This window comes from Petaurus breviceps, unplaced genomic scaffold, assembly GCF_028583685.1.
Source record: "Petaurus breviceps papuanus isolate PSGF00001 unplaced genomic scaffold, PetGlider_PUasm1.0 91041, whole genome shotgun sequence".
Taxonomy (NCBI): Eukaryota; Metazoa; Chordata; class Mammalia; order Diprotodontia; family Petauridae; genus Petaurus; species Petaurus breviceps.
Genome location: NW_027187400.1, coordinates 38,551,351 through 38,569,652, shown reverse-complemented (window position 1 = coordinate 38,569,652; position 18,302 = coordinate 38,551,351). Strand labels below are relative to the sequence as shown.

The 18,302-nt window shown below is 50.1% G+C and overlaps 1 protein-coding gene and 1 long non-coding RNA gene across 2 annotated transcripts in view; both read left to right on the top strand.

The window, feature by feature from the left end:
• TMEM88B (transmembrane protein 88B) overlaps positions 1-1,549 on the top strand; it is a 3,880-nt gene extending 2,331 nt beyond the window's left edge. The window contains exon 2 of the mRNA XM_069078270.1: positions 385-1,549. Within this exon, the coding sequence (XP_068934371.1) occupies positions 385-681 (297 nt within the window). The 3' untranslated portion in view covers positions 682-1,549. The remainder of the gene's footprint in view (positions 1-384) is intronic.
• Positions 1,550-7,538: 5,989 nt separating this feature from the next.
• LOC138154182 (uncharacterized) lies at positions 7,539-11,178 on the top strand. The gene is made up of 3 exons (XR_011166566.1): positions 7,539-7,703; positions 8,798-8,899; positions 10,435-11,178. It is a non-coding gene; the product is annotated as an uncharacterized lncRNA (long non-coding RNA).
• The last annotated feature ends 7,124 nt before the right edge of the window (positions 11,179-18,302 follow it).

Here is an 18,302-nt window from a genome sequence, read left to right as displayed (position 1 = left end):
GAAGATTTGGGGAACCTTAAAGGCAGGGCTGAGGTGGGTCACGACAGTGGGGGGGGGGTCTCCCCTCTCCTTCAAAAGCTGGGGGTGTTGGTGAATTGAATGGGAGCGACCCTGAGATTCCCAGTAGATAGGGTTGGGGAACATTTCGCAGCGGGGGCAGAGAGATCCCAGGAAATCCCAACCCAGAGCGGAAGGGTCTAAGAGAGAGGGGAAGGGTGCTGTGTCTGTGTCCCACCCCCTCCCACAGTGGAGAGGGGTGCTGTATCTGTGTCCCACCTTCCTTTCTGAGTGGAGGGGGGTGCTGCCTCTGTGCCCCGTCCCCTCCCGCAGTGGATAGGGGGTGCTGCGTATGTGTCCCACCTTCCTCCCTCCCTCCCTGTTCAGGTCCTGCGCTCGGACTCGCGCCCGTGCCGGGCCCTGCTGGACGACCGCAGCTCGTCGGCGCTCATTGTCCTCGGCTTCCTGACGCTGCCCCCTCTGCTGGTGCTGGCCTCGGCTGCCTACGGCCGTCTGCTCCGCCGCCTGTGCCCGCTGCTGCCGCTGCCGCCACCACCCTGGGCCGCAGCCTGCGCCCGCAGCTCCTCAACCAAGCCCCAGGGAAGCTGCTTGGAAACCCGGGGCAGCTGCCTGGAAACCCGGGGCAGGTGGGAGGGCGACAGCCAAGCCCGAGATTGGGTATGAGTGAGGTCCTGATCAAGGAGCCGAAGTGCGAGGTCTCAGACACGCTTTGCCTCAAGTTTCTGAAAGACCCACTGAAGGTCTTCCCAGCCACCTGCGCCCCCCCGCCCCCGTTCCTTACGGTGGGATCCCAAAGTCGTCTCATTCTCCACTTCCAGATGCTGGAGGCCCCCAGTTCCCACCGACCTCAAACCTTATGCCCTACCCTCTGGAATTCCTAGCGTCCTGCATCTTCCTGTTGGGGGGGGGGGCCTAGAACCCCCCTCTCTGAAAGTATGACTACTGAGTCCATAACCCAAGCCTTCCCTTCACCAGAAGAACCCAGAGTCAAACCTTCAGTCTCAACCCACTGAAAATCCCAGGATTTCCTACCCCTACCCTTAGGGGATCCAAAGCCAGCTGCTTCCCAGCAAGGGGTCACATACTTGAGAACCCCAGGAGGTCCAGTAGCCTGGCCCTTGAGGGAATCTCAGATGCTGATGACCTTGCCCTCATCTCCCTCATCAATTCATTCCTCAGAGATTTCCTACAACCCAAAGTCACCTCTGTTCCCTTGGGTTTCCTGGACCATCTTTGCCTGCACAGACACAAGACCCAAAGTTTCTCCATCCCTGCTCACTCAGCCCCAGATTCATCCTCTCCAAGGCCAGCTGTCCTCGTTCCCCACCCTCCCCCCAAGGTCCAGATCTCCAGGCCCTCAGTTCAGGAGGCATGCTTGGGACATAGGTCCCATGCCACCCTGGACCTGACCTGGAAAGGACCCAACGAGGCACGTTTGTCCCTCAGGAACCTTTCCTTCAGCAGCATCCCCTCCACCCCCAACCTGCCTTTCTATTGTCTGCTATGAGACCCAATAAAATAGAGCCTCGGACCCAACCTTGTGTTCTGGGGTGGGGTGGGGGATGAGAACTGCACTCAGTTTCTGGGCCTCCCAGAGTCGTTGGGGTGCATGGGCAGGGATGGAGGGAAAGAATCAGGACCCAGAGGAGGCATCCACCCCTACCCAACTCCAGACTCTCCACCCAGCCCCATCTTCAATAGAGAAGGAAGGATTCAGATGAGACTCTGCTGGTTCCCCTTCTCCCAACCCCCAGCTCAGCTTCTAATGCTCACTCCTTTCTCAAATAAACTTGTACTTATGCATTTTTGGACAGTGAAATGGGAGCTTCTGGAAGACAAGGACTGTACTCCTATCTCCTAAAATGTGATCTCTACAAGCCACTTACCCCAGTGCCTAGTACATAGTAAATAGGGGGAAGGGAGAAAAGAGATAAGCCTCTATTGAATGCTTACTATGTACCATGTACTAGGGGACGTATAGGTGTTGCAAGACTAGCTCCTCTGGTGTGAGGGCTGCTCGTCCACCTTTGGTGTGCATGTGATCCCCCCCAGCTCTCCCCCATGATTCTAAGAAACACTACCGTGTGCCATGGCCACCTCCCACCCCCATACTGTCTTGGCAGTCAGGCTACACCAGGTGGAGGGGAACTGATGGTCACAAACCCATCAGTGAGTTAGGGGGTGTCTAAGCATGACATTAAGCATCTCAGAAGGAGTGGGTAAAAACAATTGGTTCCAATGGCCAGGAGGGTGGCTGAAGCGGGTGCCGTGGAGCACTTCCCGGGCCATCACCAGCCGTCCTGATGTTTGTCTTGCCACTGACCTTCAATGACTCTGGAAGAGAGAGTGAGGCGAAGCCTCACTTAAATCCAACTCAAACCGAAGTCAAGACCACCCTGCAATGTCATTGTCCTCTTTGAAAATACAGGACAAGGGGCAGCTAGGTGGCACTGTGAATAGAGCATCGACCCTGGAATCAGGAGGACCTGAGTTCAAATCCGATCTCAGACACTTGACACACTCTCTGTGTGACTCGCTGTGTGGGCAAGTCACTTAACCCCAAATGCCCTGTCTTCCCCCCTCCAAAAAAAATGCGGGACAAACAGCTTTGGGCCAGGGGCATTGTATTAAGTGGTCTGTTGGTATTGCAGATATCTCACTTAACTCTCACAATAGCCCTATGAGGTGAATGCTATTATTATGCCCCTTTTACAATTGGAGAAACTGAGGCCAATAATGGTTAAGTGACTTCCCTTGCACTTATTAAATAAATGCTTGTTAGGTTCAGATTGTGAGCCTATTACTGCCTTTGTGACTTTGGAAAAGTTCCTTAACCTTCCTGGGCTTCAGGTTTGTCATCTATAAAAAGGGAAAGGGGGTGACCAGAGGCTCTCAGTACCTTCCAGGTACTGATCAAGGACCCTGTGAATTCAAGGGACCATCAAACCAATTAGCCAAACCCTTCAGAGCCTCTTGGACCAGGAAGAGTCTTCAGAGACCACCTAGGCCAACCAGGACCTAAGCAAGGTCTCCTCTACACCCTCCCCCGATAAGTGGCCATCCAGCTACAACTTGAGGACCTCCAGGGAAGGGGAGCCCAGCACCTCTGGAGGAAGGCCACTCAGCTTTTAACCATCTCTCATTGTTAGGAAGTTTCTTCTGACTTTGAGCAGAAATCTTTTCTAATTTCCAACTGATCTTAGTCTTGTCCTCTGCAGAACAAGTCTAATCCCTCTTAGGAAAATATCTAGGGGCAATTAGATGGTGCAGTGAATAGAGCACCAGCCCTGAAGTCATAAGGACCTGAGTTCAAATCCAGTCTCAGACACTTGACACTTACTAGCTGTGTGACCTTGGGCAAGTCACAACCCCAATTGCCTTGCCTCCCCCCTAAAAAAACATATCTAGATTGTGCCAGTTTGTAAGATCACCTGGGGATGCTTTTGGGGAGGAGTGCAAGGGGATCAGGAGAAATGAGATCTGTGGTTTCATTTGTATAGGGAACTCTGACTTCACACACTCCCTCCAGCAATGAACCAGCATTGTAAGGTGATAGAAGAGCAGACCTCAGTTGGAGTCAGGAAGACCCAGGTTCAAATCCCATCTCAGCTGGGTGACACTCTGACCTTCAGTTTCTTCAACTATAACATGGTGGGGATGGACTCAGTGACCTCCAGGGCTCCTTCCTGCTCTCAATCTGTGATCCTATATGATATGGCAATTGAAAAGTTAAGTGGCTTACCTTACATCACTCAGGCCATATACATCAAAGTCAGCACTTGAACACAGGTCTTTCTGCCTTCAAGAGGATGGGATATAGGGGGAAGAGAAGAGGCATTTATTAAATACCTACTATGTGCCATGTGCTTTTTAAAAATTTCATTTGATCCTCACAACCTCCCTGGGAGATAAGTGCTATTATTCCCATTTTCCACTTGAGGAAACCGAGGCAGACAGAAATTAAGTGATTTGCTCAGGGTCACAGAATTAGTGAGTGTCTGAAGTCATATTTGAACTTGGATGCCTGCCTCCAATCCTAACATTCTGCCCACTGTATCCCCCAGCTTCCTCATGATCTGCATGGGGAGATACACCAGCTACACCAAAAATTACTGAATGACCAAGGAAAAACAGGACAAGTAGAAAATCCCTGGGAGACATTGGAGGACGGAGAGATTACTCTGTCCACCCCCATTAAACATAGGAATTCAGGGAATTCCTGGAAGTGGTGGCTCAGGGTGGGAGAGATTTCTTCTGGAAGGCAGACTATTGCAGTGAAAAGAGTGCTGAAAGTGGAGTCAGAGGGGCTGAGTTCAAAGCCTAGCTATGCCAAGACCTGAGTGGCATTGGACAGGGGGAGCCTCAGATTCCTCCTCTGTAAAATGAGGGAATCAGATGGGATGCTCTCTGAAGGTCCTTCTAGCTTCAATAATAATAGCTAACATTTATCTAGCACTTAAAAGGTGCCAGTGATTTACAGACATTTCATTTGAACAACAAACAATCCTGCCAGGTAGGTGACTGGCCGGAGATGGGAAAGGGGAACCTGTTCCAGGCATTGGGAAGCAGTGTGAATAAAGGCAGGAGAATAGGAACTCAGAGCTATCCTGTTTGGTGGGCAGTTGATAATACCCCCAGAAGAGGAAGAGTGGGAGATAAGGAAGAGCCCTGAGACAATCGGGGTGCCAGATCACAGGGAAGCCTTGAATGTCAGAGGCAGGAGTTTCCATGGAATACCACTGAAGGTTTTTGGCAGAGGGAGCAGTTAGTTAAGGGAGATTACATTGGCCACTTTGCTGTTCCTAGAAAAGACACTTCATTTCTTGGCTCTGGACATTTTCATTGGCTGTCTCCCATGCTCAGGATGCTTTCTCTCATCTCTGCTTCTGGCTTCTGCGGTTTCCTTGAGGTCCCGACTAGAATCTCACCTTCTGTAAGAAACCTTGCCCAGCCCCCACTAACACTGTTGACCATTTCCTAGTTACCCTGTATGGGTCTCATTCGTTCATAATTATTTGTGTGTTATCTTTGGCCGCCTTCAGGGCAGAGATTGTCTTTTTCCTCTCTCTGTATCTGCTCAGCAGAGTGCCTGGCAGGGGCTTTGATACGTGCTGGTTGGCTGATTGATTTCTCTGAAAGCAGAGAAAGAAGGGCGGAGGCTATTGGAACAATTCGGGTGGGAGCTGATGAGAGCCTTGACTAGGATGGTAGCCATCTACTGGTAGAGCTTGTGGACGATGGAATGATAAACCTTGGGGATTAATTACATTAGCTGGGGGGGGGGTGGAGCAGTCAGGGGGTCAGAGGGCAGAGAGAAGAGTCCAGCTACACAAGCCTGGGGATGGTGGGGCCACAGAGGTTGAGGAGTCTCTGGGAAGATGAATCACCGTCGAGAAGCTGCTGGGTGTTCATCCGCAGTTTTCAGAAGATAACCTGGCTGGCCAAGGCTGAGGGAGAGGATAAAATAGTATAAACATAAAGTTGGATTCCTGAACGCTCCAACCTCCAAAGAAAGCCAGGTCTTACTACCCAGGCTGACCAGGAGGTGGCGCACGAGGCTTCGAAGGCTGCTCTCTGCTGAGCTGTCCCTAAGAGGAGGATTCATGGCATGAATCTAGACCCATCTGGTCCAACAGCCTCATTTTACAGATGGGGGATACTGAGGTCCAGGGATGTTAAATGATTTGTCCAAGATCATAGAGGTAGTGGGTAGCAGAGGTAGAATTTGAATCCAGGTCCTTTGGCTCTAAATCCAATGCTTCTTCCATTATATGCAGGTAGGATAGACCCCAGGAATCCAGAGCCCTTTGACTTAAAAGGCCTGGCAATGATTGAACTGTATAACCTATATCAAATTGTCTTCTGTCTGGGGGCAAGGGGAGGTGAGAAAGGGAGAGAGAAAATTTGGAAGTGAAAAAAATTTAAATGAATATTAAAAATTGTCTTTCCACTGAGTGTAGCCCTCTGAGCCCTCCAGGCTCTCACTCTGTCTCTGACCACTCTCTTTCCTTATTCCTCCCGGGACCACCCCCTTACCCCCTCAATCCCCATCTGATCTTTCCCTGTCTCTGCTCTGCCTCTGCTCTCTCCGCCCCACTGCTTTGGGCCTTGTCTCCTCTTCTCCCATGTCTCCCTCTCTCCTACCTTTTCTTTCCCCCTATTTCCGCCCTAATGTCTCTCTCTCTCATTCCTTTCCTTTCCTCCCTGATGCCCCCTTTCTGCCTCATCTGGGGCTTAGCACAGTGCCTGGCTCATAGTAGGCACCTAAGAAACATTGATTGGGGGTGGCTATGTGGTAGCAGTGAATAGAGCTCCGGCCCTGGAGTCAGGAGGACCTGAGTACAAATTCAGCCTCAGACACTTAACACAAATAACTAGCTGTGTGACCTTCGGCAAGTCACTTAACTCCAATTGCCCTTCCTTCCCCCTCCAAAAAAGCAAAAAACCAAAAAACAAACAAGCAAAGAGATGTTGATTGATACCTCTCCCCTATCTTCTTCCTCTCTGCCCTTTCTTCCCCTTATTTGTCTTTTCACCCTGCCCCCATCTCTGTCTCTAGGCAGGGAGAGGAAAGGGAAAATGGAACAAATAACAATACTAGCAACTAGCCTTTATATAGTGCTTTTTTTTAGTGGTGCAATCAGGGTAAAGTGACTTGCCCAAGGTCACACAACTAGTAAGTGTCAAGTGTCTGAGGGTGGATTTGAACTCAGGTCTTCCTGACTCCAGGGCCAGTGCTCTACCCACTGCTCCACCTAGCCTCCATATAATACTTTAAATTGTGTGAAGCCTTGTATACACACGATCTCACTTGGTCCTCATAACAACCCTGTAAGGTGGGTGTCATTATTATTTCCCATTTTAAAGATATGGAAACTGGAAGAGAGAGACCTGGCCAGGATCACATGGGGAGGAAGTGTCTGGGGGAAGTTTGTAACATGGGGCTTCCTGACTCCAGGTCCAGTTTGGGATGGCCTGGGGGAAATCACGAGCTCATTTATTACAGCTGAAAAGGACCTCAGAGACCATCCTGAAGTCTCATTTTACAGGTGAAGACACCGAGTTTGAGGAAAGGGAAGCCCCAAATCTCAGAGAGGCAAGAAGCTGGGCCTCCCTTTCCACTGAGCCACACTGCCTCTTGAGTATTTCCAACCCTGATTTCCCCAGCTTGCCCTCCCTTTAGTCCTGCCCAGAATATGGGGCAGCCCTCAGGCCCGCAGTGACTACATGGAAAGGCCAAAGAAGAAAACCCAGGGGGCCAGTGAAACCTTTGGCTCTGGCCTGGGCTGGCCTCAGGCTCAGCAAAACAACAGCTGGGGCCAGAGGGTGGAGGAGAGACCAAGGGGATTACGAGAGCCGAGCTTCCCTGGCCCTGGCGGAGGCCAGGCTCCTCTTCATATCTCCCCTCCCCACTTTAGTCCAAAATCAGAGTGAAGAGAAATCGGACATCTGGGGCCTAACAGAATCCACACTTGACTTCAGCCCAGAGCAACGGTCTTGTCAGCAGTAGCACCCTCCTGGGACGCAGAAGGGGGCTGGAAGGGAGCCATGGCTGGGGGGGAGTCTAGAGGCTGTCCGGACCACTTTCTAAAGGGATTTCCCAGGGCTGCAGGGCCTGCCTCAATAGCCATTGTGTCCCTAATGTCTGCTGGCCTCCTACAAACAAGCTGTCGGTGAAACGTGGGGTAAGGAAGGATGCCCTCCCCTCACCCACCCCTAGGATTGTCAGAGAGGCCAGGGGTAAGGGAGTCAGTGAGACCAGAAGCTGGGAGAGGAGAGTAAAATTCAGAGGTTCGAAGACAGGGGAGTAAAAAGAGGAATAGGGGGTAAGGAGGAGATGGGGGGGTCTGACTACAGGGGAGTCAGGGAGGAGGAATCAGGCCGGCTGGAGCAAAAGCTTAAAAGAGGAGGGAGGCCAGAGAGGAGGCTGGATGGAAGAAGGAGGGAGCAGTGGGGAGAGGACAGAGTGTCCTTGGGACAGGAACAGAGCCTGCTGAGGGGACAGAAGGAGGGCAGAGGAGGAGGGAGCGCAGCTGACCAAGCAGAAGGAACAATGCAGAGAGGGCTGGAAGGGAGGAGAGAAAGAGGGGATTGGGCTGGGCAAGGGGAAGGGAAGCCTCAGGCTCCCTCCCAGCAGCCCCTCCAAGCTGCTCTCCTGAGTCTAGCACATAAGCCTATAAGAGGGGTTCACTCCCTCCTGCTCCTCACAGGCAGGGACCTTAGTTGAGAACCACACCTCAGGGAGTCTCGGGGTTCCTGTGCTCCCCCAGCCTTCTCTCCCTGTTCCAACGGCCCCAATTCTCTTAGGATATAGGGAGAGGTGGGTGGCCCCTTCTCCTCTCCCTTGGAGATCCCAGACAAAGAGCTGGAATGTTCTTAGAGGGTTTAATTGGCTGGCATCTGTTACCATCTAAGCTGTGCATGTGGGGAAGGGGTGTCTGGGCTTGTGGCTGAGGCAGGATGAGGGTTGCCCAAGGTATGTGCCCCACCCAATGGGGGGAGGGAAAATAGGAAAAGAGAGTAGGGTGGGGAAGGTGATGGGTATTTCTAGGTCCCTGACAGGGTTGGATTCCCAATTGCCCCTACACCCATTACCTCCTGTGACATATGTATACATTTACACATATGTGAATATTTACATGCATGTGTGTATTTATATATACTTGCATGCATATATATACACACCTGTGTTTTATTTATTCCTCAATTTATATCTCCCTTTCTAATCTGCCACCCCCTCCTAGAAGGTCTCATGGTAAGCATGGTCTTCATTTCACAGGTGGGGAAATAGAGGCCCCTGTAGGACATCTCCATGAAGATTCAACCCTAGCAGCAAGGAATTTCCCTCAGCAGTGCTGGGGGAAACTGAAGAGAAGAGAAGGTAGAGGGGGTGCTAATACACAGGGCTAAGGGTGCACTGGGAGGAATTGGGAAGGGGGAGAAAGAGGAGGGACAGAAATAGTGGGCTCTCCATCTCCGGTTCTCCTAACTGGACCTGGGGGTGGAGGGGCAGGGTCCAAGACATCTCTAAAGGCCCGGAAATCTCACTGTAATTTCAGGGGGCGGCAGTCCTTCTGAACCATCCCTTTCCTGAAGGGAGCTGGCTGAGAAACAGCCCCCCCCCCCCAGCCCAGCCTCCCCAGCCCACATCCTGTCTGGGGAGGGCCATGTTGCAGTGACCGAAGGCTCACCTCCGCTTTCCCGGAGGAGTCCTTCTGAAGGGGAAAGAGGACAAGGGTTGTTGGGTCAGAGCTTGGGTCATTCATCACAGGAGGAAGCACATGGGTGTCTATGTATTTGGGCTTGTGGACATGCATTCTCCTTTCCTGGGGCTCTCAGTGGAGAGGGACCAGAATCACAAGATATCTGAGTTGGAAGAGATTTCAGAGACCAATGAAACCCAGGAATTACCTCTCAGATGTTCCAGACAAATAGTCACCTGGCTTCCATTCCCTTCAGTGACAGGGAACTCACTACCTTGAAAGCATCCAATTGTAAATAACTCCTCATGGTTAGGATATAGATGGATAGATAGATAGATAGATAGATAGATAGATAGATAGATAGATAGATAGATAGATAGATAGATAGATAGAGATACATAGATACATAGCTACATAGATACATACATAGATACATAGATAGATGATAGATAGGTGATAGATAGGCAGACAGAAAGATAGATAGACAGACAGACAGAAAGATAGATAGACAGATAGACAGACAGACAGATAGATAGATAGATAGAGTGACAGAGAGAGAGAGAGATATATATAGATACATCAATTTACACTGGTGGAAAACTAGCCAATATTTAAGGACTGACTCTTTGAAGAAAAGTACATATACATGACATGATTTTAACTTTAATCTTTAACTTATAACTTTAATTGACATTTTCTCCATCAGTTTCTTAAGTCTTGACAATCAACAAAACAATAAATCAAGCTCTGATTTTCAAGGTATAAATTCTCCCACTGAAAACTGAATAATCAGATCTCAACAGAAGACTCCAGCACATCTCAGTTCTCTGCCCACTAGATCCCAGTTTTGCCCTCTGGAGTCAAGTAAAATACATCTGATCTTTCCTTTGCAGAAAAGTAGCCCAGACTCCTAGTCCTTGGCCCTGGGACTTGGCTAGCTGACAGCCCAGCATCTCTGGGGAGGTGTATGTGTGTGTGTGTGGGGGGTGTAGTATATATAATTGGAGCTTGGTACTAAGATTTGTCTGAAAAAATCTGGAGATCTGAGAGGATTTCAAGCTGAGTGGGAGCTGATAGTGTGATATGGCAACCAAGAAAGCGGATGAGATCTTAGGCTGTGTTAAGAAAATCCCAGACTAGAGACGTGAAAGTCCTCCCATCTTCCATCTTTGTCAAATCAAGTCTGTGTTCACTTCTGGGTCTCATCTTTTAGGAAGTTCATTGATAAACTGGAGAGGGTCTCACAAAGGGTGACCAGAATGTTGAAGCTATTCAAGATGGAGCCTAGCATAGTAGGAATAATGGTGAGCCTGGGCAGGCTTACATGAACGGAAGCAGAGAGAAGGGAGCAAAATCAGGCAAACCATCGCTACAACAACATTGTAAAAGGAAACCGCTTTGAAAGACTTAAGAGCTCTGATCGATGCAGCAACCATGATTCCAGAGGACAGATGACCCATTTCCTGACGGAGAGGTGAAGGGCTAAAGAACACATCCATTTTGGGATATGCCAAAGAGGAAATTTTGTTTTGCTTGGCTATGCTACTTGCTACAAGTGTTTTCTTTCTTTTTCTACTTAAGGAAGATGGTAGGAAGAAGAGGTTAGGGACAAGATTTTGACAGAAAGAAAGATAAAAAAAGAGAGCTAGTGAAACACCTTTATTTAATGCGTACAATAGAAGGAAAGGGCAGCTAGGTGATACAGTGGATAAAGTGCTGAGCCTGGAGTCACAAAGACTCATGTTCTTGAGTTCAAATCTGGCCTCAGGTATTTACTAGCTGTGTGACCCTGGGCAAGTCACTTGACCCTGTTTGCCTCAGTTTCCTCATCTGTAAAATGAATTAGAGAAGGCAATGGCAAAATGCTTCAGTATCTCCACTGAGAAAACCCCAAATGGGGTCATGGAGAATCAGACATGACTGGAAAATGACTGAACAACAACAAAAATAAAAGGAACCACAGGACAGTTTTAAAAGTGACATGTTGGGCAGCTACCGTGTTTCCCCGATAATAAGACACTGTCTTATTATTTTTTTGGACAGAAAAACACCAGAGGGCTTATTTTCAGGGGAGGGCTTATTTTAATGAACATTGACAGCAATTTTAATAAACAGGTAAATGTGAACAAAAAAATGTACCAGCAAGCAAATCACTGGGGAAGAACAGGATGATGCGCTCACTGCTGCAGCTCTGATTGGATGCAGCTCGGAGAGCAGCGTGCGTTTCCGGGGGGAGGGGGGACGGTGCATACAGAGGGTACCGTAATGTAGCGTGTAGCGCAGAGGATCACTTTCACTACAGTAGCAATCTCCATAGGGCTTATTTTCGGGGGAGGGCTTATTTTAGAGGAATCTTACACAGTAAGGGGAGGGCTTATTTTCGGGATAGGTCTTATTATCGGGGAAACACGGTAGGTGGCGCAGTGAATAGAGTGCCGGCCCTGGAGTCAGGAGGACCTGAGTTCAAATATGACCTCAGACACTTAACACAAAAAAAACTAGCCATATGACCTTGGGCAAGTCACTTAACCCCAATTGCCCTCCAAAAAGCAAAAAAGAAAAAAAAAAGGTGACACGTTGAATTCATCAGATGCTTGAAAGAAAAGCCAGTTATATGTAATAAAGACCTAGACAACTTAATGGATGATTTTTCTGCCTAAGATGCAAATGTCCTTTCTATTTGGTGTTGAATTCAGAATTTCAAAATAAAATGCTAAAAAGCAATTATTCTCAGTAAAGTTTTCTGTTCAGAAGATAAGCCAGAAAGCAACTTTGAAACCAACATGTTGAAATTATATATATATATCACACACATATATGCACACACATGCACATCCTACACACATAGAACTCACACACATACACAGACTTGCACATACAACATCCACATACCACACACATACACACCCATATATGCATGTGTACGCACTACGCACAACACCCATACATGCACATCAAACACATGTACACATACACACATACATATAATATACATATATCATTGAGGGAAGTGATTCCTATATGTTACATATAGACATGCATATGTACATGATAAGCTTCACATAACAGAACTGAACATTCTATGCCTAATTCTCTCTTTTCCATGTATACGAAAATGCTGATATTTGATAAGGTTTGTCAAGTACAGAAGACAGCATGAATGAGCTAGCCTGCCAGCCCTTCCCTGTGTTGGACAGTCCATTTCCCAGCAGCCTCCATTCCATGCCCATATGTGTATGGCTGGTCCCTCGTTCCTTGGAGTGCACAGCTAACTCCCTCCCAGAGCCGGCTTGGAAGTCTTCCCTAACATCTCCTAGCTGTTAATGCTCTCTTCTTCTTGAAATCCCTTTGTACGTGGATTGCATATACTCATTTGTATACATGCTGTAGACAAGCCCTTGCTTCATTTTGGTATCTATACATAGTAGGCTACATAGAGACAATATATTCTGAAATAATCTATACATATATATTATATAATTACATATAATTAGAGTGAATAAATGTACATGAGGTTTGATGGGAACACACTGTGCTTGATATCTCAGGTCTCTCAGGGCAGGGGCAGGGTGGTGAGGGTAGAGGGCAGGCGGGGTTCCCATGGAGTTGCCCTGAAGATTTTCCATAACTAGGGGCCTTGGGCAAGCTCCTTCCCCTCTCAGTGCCTCAGTGTCCTCCTCTCTTAGATAAGGGGCTTGGACTCAGTGGTCTCCCAAGTCTCTCAAGCCCCCTCCCCTTTGACCCAAAAGGGAGCTCATGCCAAGTCTGGGAGCCTCTAAGGATAAAAGTAGAAATCCTTAGCCTGGCATTTCAGGCTTCCCACCATCAGGCTTCTTCCACTCCACTTTCCAGCTGGTGATTCCCTTTTAGGTCCTGCCCATGCAAATGGTTTCAACCTGGCCCATCCCTACTGGCTGACTCCTGTACCTTTGTTGCTGCTCAGTCATTATTCAACTCTTTAAGTCCTCATTTGGGGTTTTCTTGGCAAAGACACTGGAGTGGCTTGCCATTCCTTCTCCATCTCTTTTTACGGATGAGGAAACTGAGGTAAACCAGATTAAGTGACTTGCCCAGGGTCACACAGCTAGTAAGTGCCCAAGGCCAGATTTGAACTTGGGAAGATGAGTCTTTGTGACTCCAGGCCAGACACTCTATCCACTGTGCCACCCAGCTTCCCCAGGAGCTTTAGCCTCAATCAGGCTTAGAGAACTCGGCCCTGAGAGATCTGGCACTGCCTTATCCCTTACCAGATTGTCTAAACAGAAATGGCCAGGCTTCTAGCCCAGTGTTCAGACTTCAAAAGTGAGGGGGCAGAGCTGAGTTATCTCCTTTCCGGGACACCCACTCCCCTCCTCAGTTCCAGGCCCGGGGGAGGAATTCTTTTCCAAGCTGGCACCCTGCCCTACTCCACCCTCCACCCCCACCACCACACACAAGTTTATTCTTTCTCACACTCTTTGGGCCATAACTGAGGGAGCTCCAGCAGTAAAATTGCTTGGAGGTATCCAGCCCCTTGTCCTTCTCCTAGCTAATTAGCCAATCGGCTCTCTCCTCTCCCCAGATACCCAGGTAAAGAGACAACGTTAGGACCCTACTCTGGGACCCAAGTCTGGACTTCCTGGTGTGGGATGTAGAGGGCTCCCAGGGTTTGGGCAGAGAAGAGCCAGATCCCCAGAATCAGCTGTCCAGAGTCTCTTCTGGACCTTGAGCAAGGAGCTATGATCAGGGTAATTCAGCCCATCCCTGACTTTCCTCCCAAGCCAGCTTCACTCAGAATCTATCTTGGTCCCTCCTGCCCTGGGCAGAGGGGTGGAGGGGTCAGGGGAGGATACCAACATATCCAGTAAGCTCCCTGGCATTGCCTGGCTATGTGGGCCCCAGCAGATCCTCCGAAGGGCCTTCGTGAGATCTCCCCAGCTCCTCAGAGAGCCAGAGAAGCCCCAATCTCTAGTCCCCACACAGAGCCCCAGCCCCTAGTCCTCAGCCCCCAGCTGAAGTCTCACATAAACATGTTCTGGGAAGTCGTTTTCCTGGGGGCAGCTGCAGCTTTTGGCTGCAGTGTTGTGTATGCTCGTAGGGGGTGAGGGGTGACATCATAGTAGGGATGGTTGGGGACAAACTACGAGCTTGTCATCCTGGTTGGAGAAGCTTGGGAAGGAAGCCCTGTTTACGGTCGACTTTCCACCTGCTTCTCAGGGAAGTCCCAGGATGGAGTCCCAGCTCCACTCTTGACCAGGGGCCAGAGTTCAAGCCACCAATGCCTTTGGCTGCCTTCCCTAAGTAGGGGACTATGGGACAGCTTCCCTCTTAACCCCCAAGCCTCTAAGCCCCTGGACCAGCCCCATCTGCCCCTTCCCTCTTTGCCTGGAAGGGTTCATTTGCATGTCATTTGAATTTATTCACATCACCTTGAGTTCCTGTCTAGACTTCTGAGAGCTGCGTGATCCCTGGCACAATCACGTGATCTCTCTGTGCCCCCACTAAAAAGGGGCACCCCAGTTCGCTAAGGCAGAGCAGGTACTGGCCTGTATTGGTGAAGGGGGTTTCTTCACTAGCCCAGTTCCCCACTCAGATGAAATCAGAGTTCATAGACCATCTTCCCCCAAATACCAAATACCTAATGTTGAGTCCCCTAAACACGGCAGAGCAGCTGGGAACCAACTCCTGTTTGTTAGCTTGCTACTGTCTAATCTTCATAAGCCTCAGTTTCCTCATCTGTAAAATGAGGAGGGTGGGCTAGAGAGCCCCTGAGGTCCCTTCCAGCTCCAACTATGATCCCAAGAGTCTGCGCCTGTCTCAATCCCATCTCCAAAGTGGCCTCTCCCTAGAGCCCAACCTGGCAAAGCCCAGCGGTGGAGAGGCATGGGGAGGGGGGCACTTAGCCTCAGTGCCCAGAGCCCAGCCCTCCAACAGGTACTAGCTCCTCCCACCCCCTCCCCTTCTCCCAACCCCACCAGCTCCAGGAATGCGGTCGGGGCACGGGAGGATGTCAGACTACAGCTGGGCCCCTGGGAGGGGGAGCACGACGGGGAGAAGGGAGGAGATGGGCAGGGCAGGACAGGGAGGAAGGATAACTTCAAGGCTGGGCTGTGGCTACCCAAGGCTCCCTGCAGGACCAGCAGTGGAGAGCGGGGGCTGAGGCTTCTCCTCTGGCAGGCCTCAGCTGTTTACATCTCCCTCCCTGCTTTTTAGGGCTCTCCCTCCCTTCCCAGGAAAGGCCATTAATCCTGGGTGCTGAAGCTGCTTTATCTTCCCCACTCCCAGGGCTGGCAGCCCCCTGGCTCTCCTGGAAGGGCCCTGGGGCCAGAAAGAAGATGAGTTCATACACAGGTGGTAATGGCTTTGTGCCAAACCCTGGCCATCTGGCACAGAACTCCAGGGCTCCCCGGGAGATTCAGGCCAAGTGCCCCAAGTCCCTGCCTCTGCCTCTCTCTGCTTTCTCTCTCTTTCCTCTTTCTCTGCCCATATCTCCCTCTGTTTTTTCTTTCTCCCTTTCTCTCCCTTTCCCCCTCCCTCCTCTCTCTTCCCTTTCTTTCTGCCTCTCCCTCCTTCTCTTTCTCTTTCTCTCTCTATGTCTCTTTCTGTCTCTCTCTCTCTCCCTTCTTCTCCTTTTCTCTCTGTCTCTGTCTGTCTGTCTCTCCCTTCTTCTCCTTTTCTCTCTCTCTGTCTTTGTCTCTCTCCCCAAGTTTTTCAGCCTCTTCTTGAGATGGAGAAACTGAAGGTGTTTCCCCAGTGGAGGATGGGGGCCCCAGGCCAGCAGGATAGCAGCCGTGGTGGTTTGATCTCAGGTCCCTTAACGATAACTCTTCTGCCTTCACATCTCCCCTGTCCTGAGTCATGCCAGGCCTCTTGTTTATTTCTCAGAAGTTACACACAGTTTAGGTATTCCCTTGGTACACCCTGGCTCCTTAGGGATGCTGATAGGTCAGCCATAGAGGGGAAGAGAAAGGTCAGGGCTTGAGCTGAGTCCAGAGCTCTCCCAGCCAGGGCCTGCACCGGGGTCTGAATGGGTAGGAAGATGGTCAGCTGTCCTTTGCCTGGCCCTGAAGTCAGACCTTGGCAACTCTCGCTGGCCTTCCCTGGTCCAGTGGGAGCCAGCTTCAGAGGAGAGGAGGGAGCAGCTGTGGGCTGTGGCCTTCTGGTACCTCCCAAAGTCTCCATCTCCCCCCTGGGAAGTAGGATGGAGGCAAAGGTCAGAGGGAGGAGGCCCAGGCCTTTTTAGGCAGAACTCAAGATTGAGTGAATTTAAGATCAGAGTCCCTGGGTTCAGATCTCATATCTGCCTTTATCCTTGTTTGATCTCCACTGAATCACCTAAGTTCCTTGTGCCTGGGTTTCCTTCAAGTGAGGCTTGAAGGAGGGACAGACTTCTTAACATTTAAAGCTGCCCAAAGTTCAGCGGGATGCCTGGAGACAGGTGGGGGCTCCTGCTCCTTTTATTGATACGCTAGAGTGGGTCTTTCTTTTGTGAATGGTTTGGACCAAAGAGCCACTGTGGTCCCTGGCAGCTCCCATGTCCCGTGATTCTCTGGTTGGGAGAGGTCTGGTAAGCAAGGCAGGGTGCAGGGGGTGGGGAAACTAAAGGCAGGTCAGAGGTCAGAGGGGCTGCTCTTTTCACTCCCCTCAAACATGACTCCAGGAGCTGGGAACAAAAGTCTCTTTTTTCTGTAAAACTGGGTGGGATTTGTCCCACTGGGAGCTGACGAGGCTGGTGATGGAATGAGAGTTATTCCCTGGGCTCATTGCCTCTGTGCCCCTGCGCCCCCGCAGCCTGTGTCCATCCAGGGGACTGAGAAGGCAGAAGGGCACATGGGGATGTGGGCACATGGGGATCCCCATGAGTCAGACAACCCAAAGGTCTGCCAGTGTCTGGGTCCTGAGGGGTCAGACTGACTGAACGACGGGCAACGGGGATGGAAGAGAAAATAAAGTCAGGTTAGGAAGGATCATGGTCCTGTGACTGAGAAGCAGAGAGCCTTGGTGAGAATCCTACCTGGGCCACTTTGGACCTGTGTGACCTTGGACAAGTCGTTTGACTTTGAGATTCACTTTCTTTTTCCATAAAATGAGGGTGTCGAATCTAAGATATGAAGGACAGTGTGAGCCCTGGCCAGATCTGGAAGAGTAGCAGGGGAGGTAACTCTTGGACCCTGGGCTGGGTCAGAGGTTGAACTATCGATGACATTGGGGGTGGAAATTTGAAGGGCTCCTGGGGATTTTTAGTAAGGAAATCTGGGAGACTTGGACCCTGTTCCCACTCCAAGGCAGTGGATGAGCTTGGGAGAAAACAGGGCAGAGGGAGACAGCAGAGCTAAGATGAGGCAGATGACTCAGGTCCAGAATTTTGGTGAGTGACAGAGAATGTCTAGATTGGGGAAGATGACCTGTAATGGGAAGCATTGTGGTCAAGGGGAAAAATCTCTGGCTCTCAGTTCAGAGGGTCTGGGTTCAAATCTTGCTTCTGATACTTGCTTTGTGACCTTGGCCAGGTCATGTTACCTTTTCTTGCCTCAGTTTCCCCATCTGTAAAATGAAGGGTCCCTTCCATCTCTGTCTATGATCTTATTATGACTTTGGGCAAGTTACTTCACATCCTTGGTTCTCATTTTCTGACCTTCCAGCTCTGCGAGCCTTTTGATTCTATCACCTTAATGGCAGGTGCCAAGGGACCAGAGGTTGAAGGAATCAGGTGAATTCCAAGAGAGTAGTATTCCCCTAAAGCAGAAGAGCCATGAGATCTAGGCAGGAAAGAGCCAGACTTCTTAAGGGATACTGTAGTTTAAAATAGAAAACCTGAGGCAGGATGAGGAAATAGTGAGGCCAAATACCCAGGGTCCCCATGGGTTTGTCCCAGAAGAGGGTTGTCAGATAAGCCTACCCAGCTGAGATGAGGATCCAGCGGCCAAACCTCGGGACTCCATCTCCAAGCTCCCAGGTTGCCCTCCTCTAATAGCAGGGTCAAACTAGACACAGGGAGCATAGATTTAGAGTTTGGAAGAGACATCAGAGGGAAGGGGAAGGAGCCAAAGTGAGCCAAGCAGAATAGAAAATGCCAGAGGGTGACCCCAGACTGAGTCACTG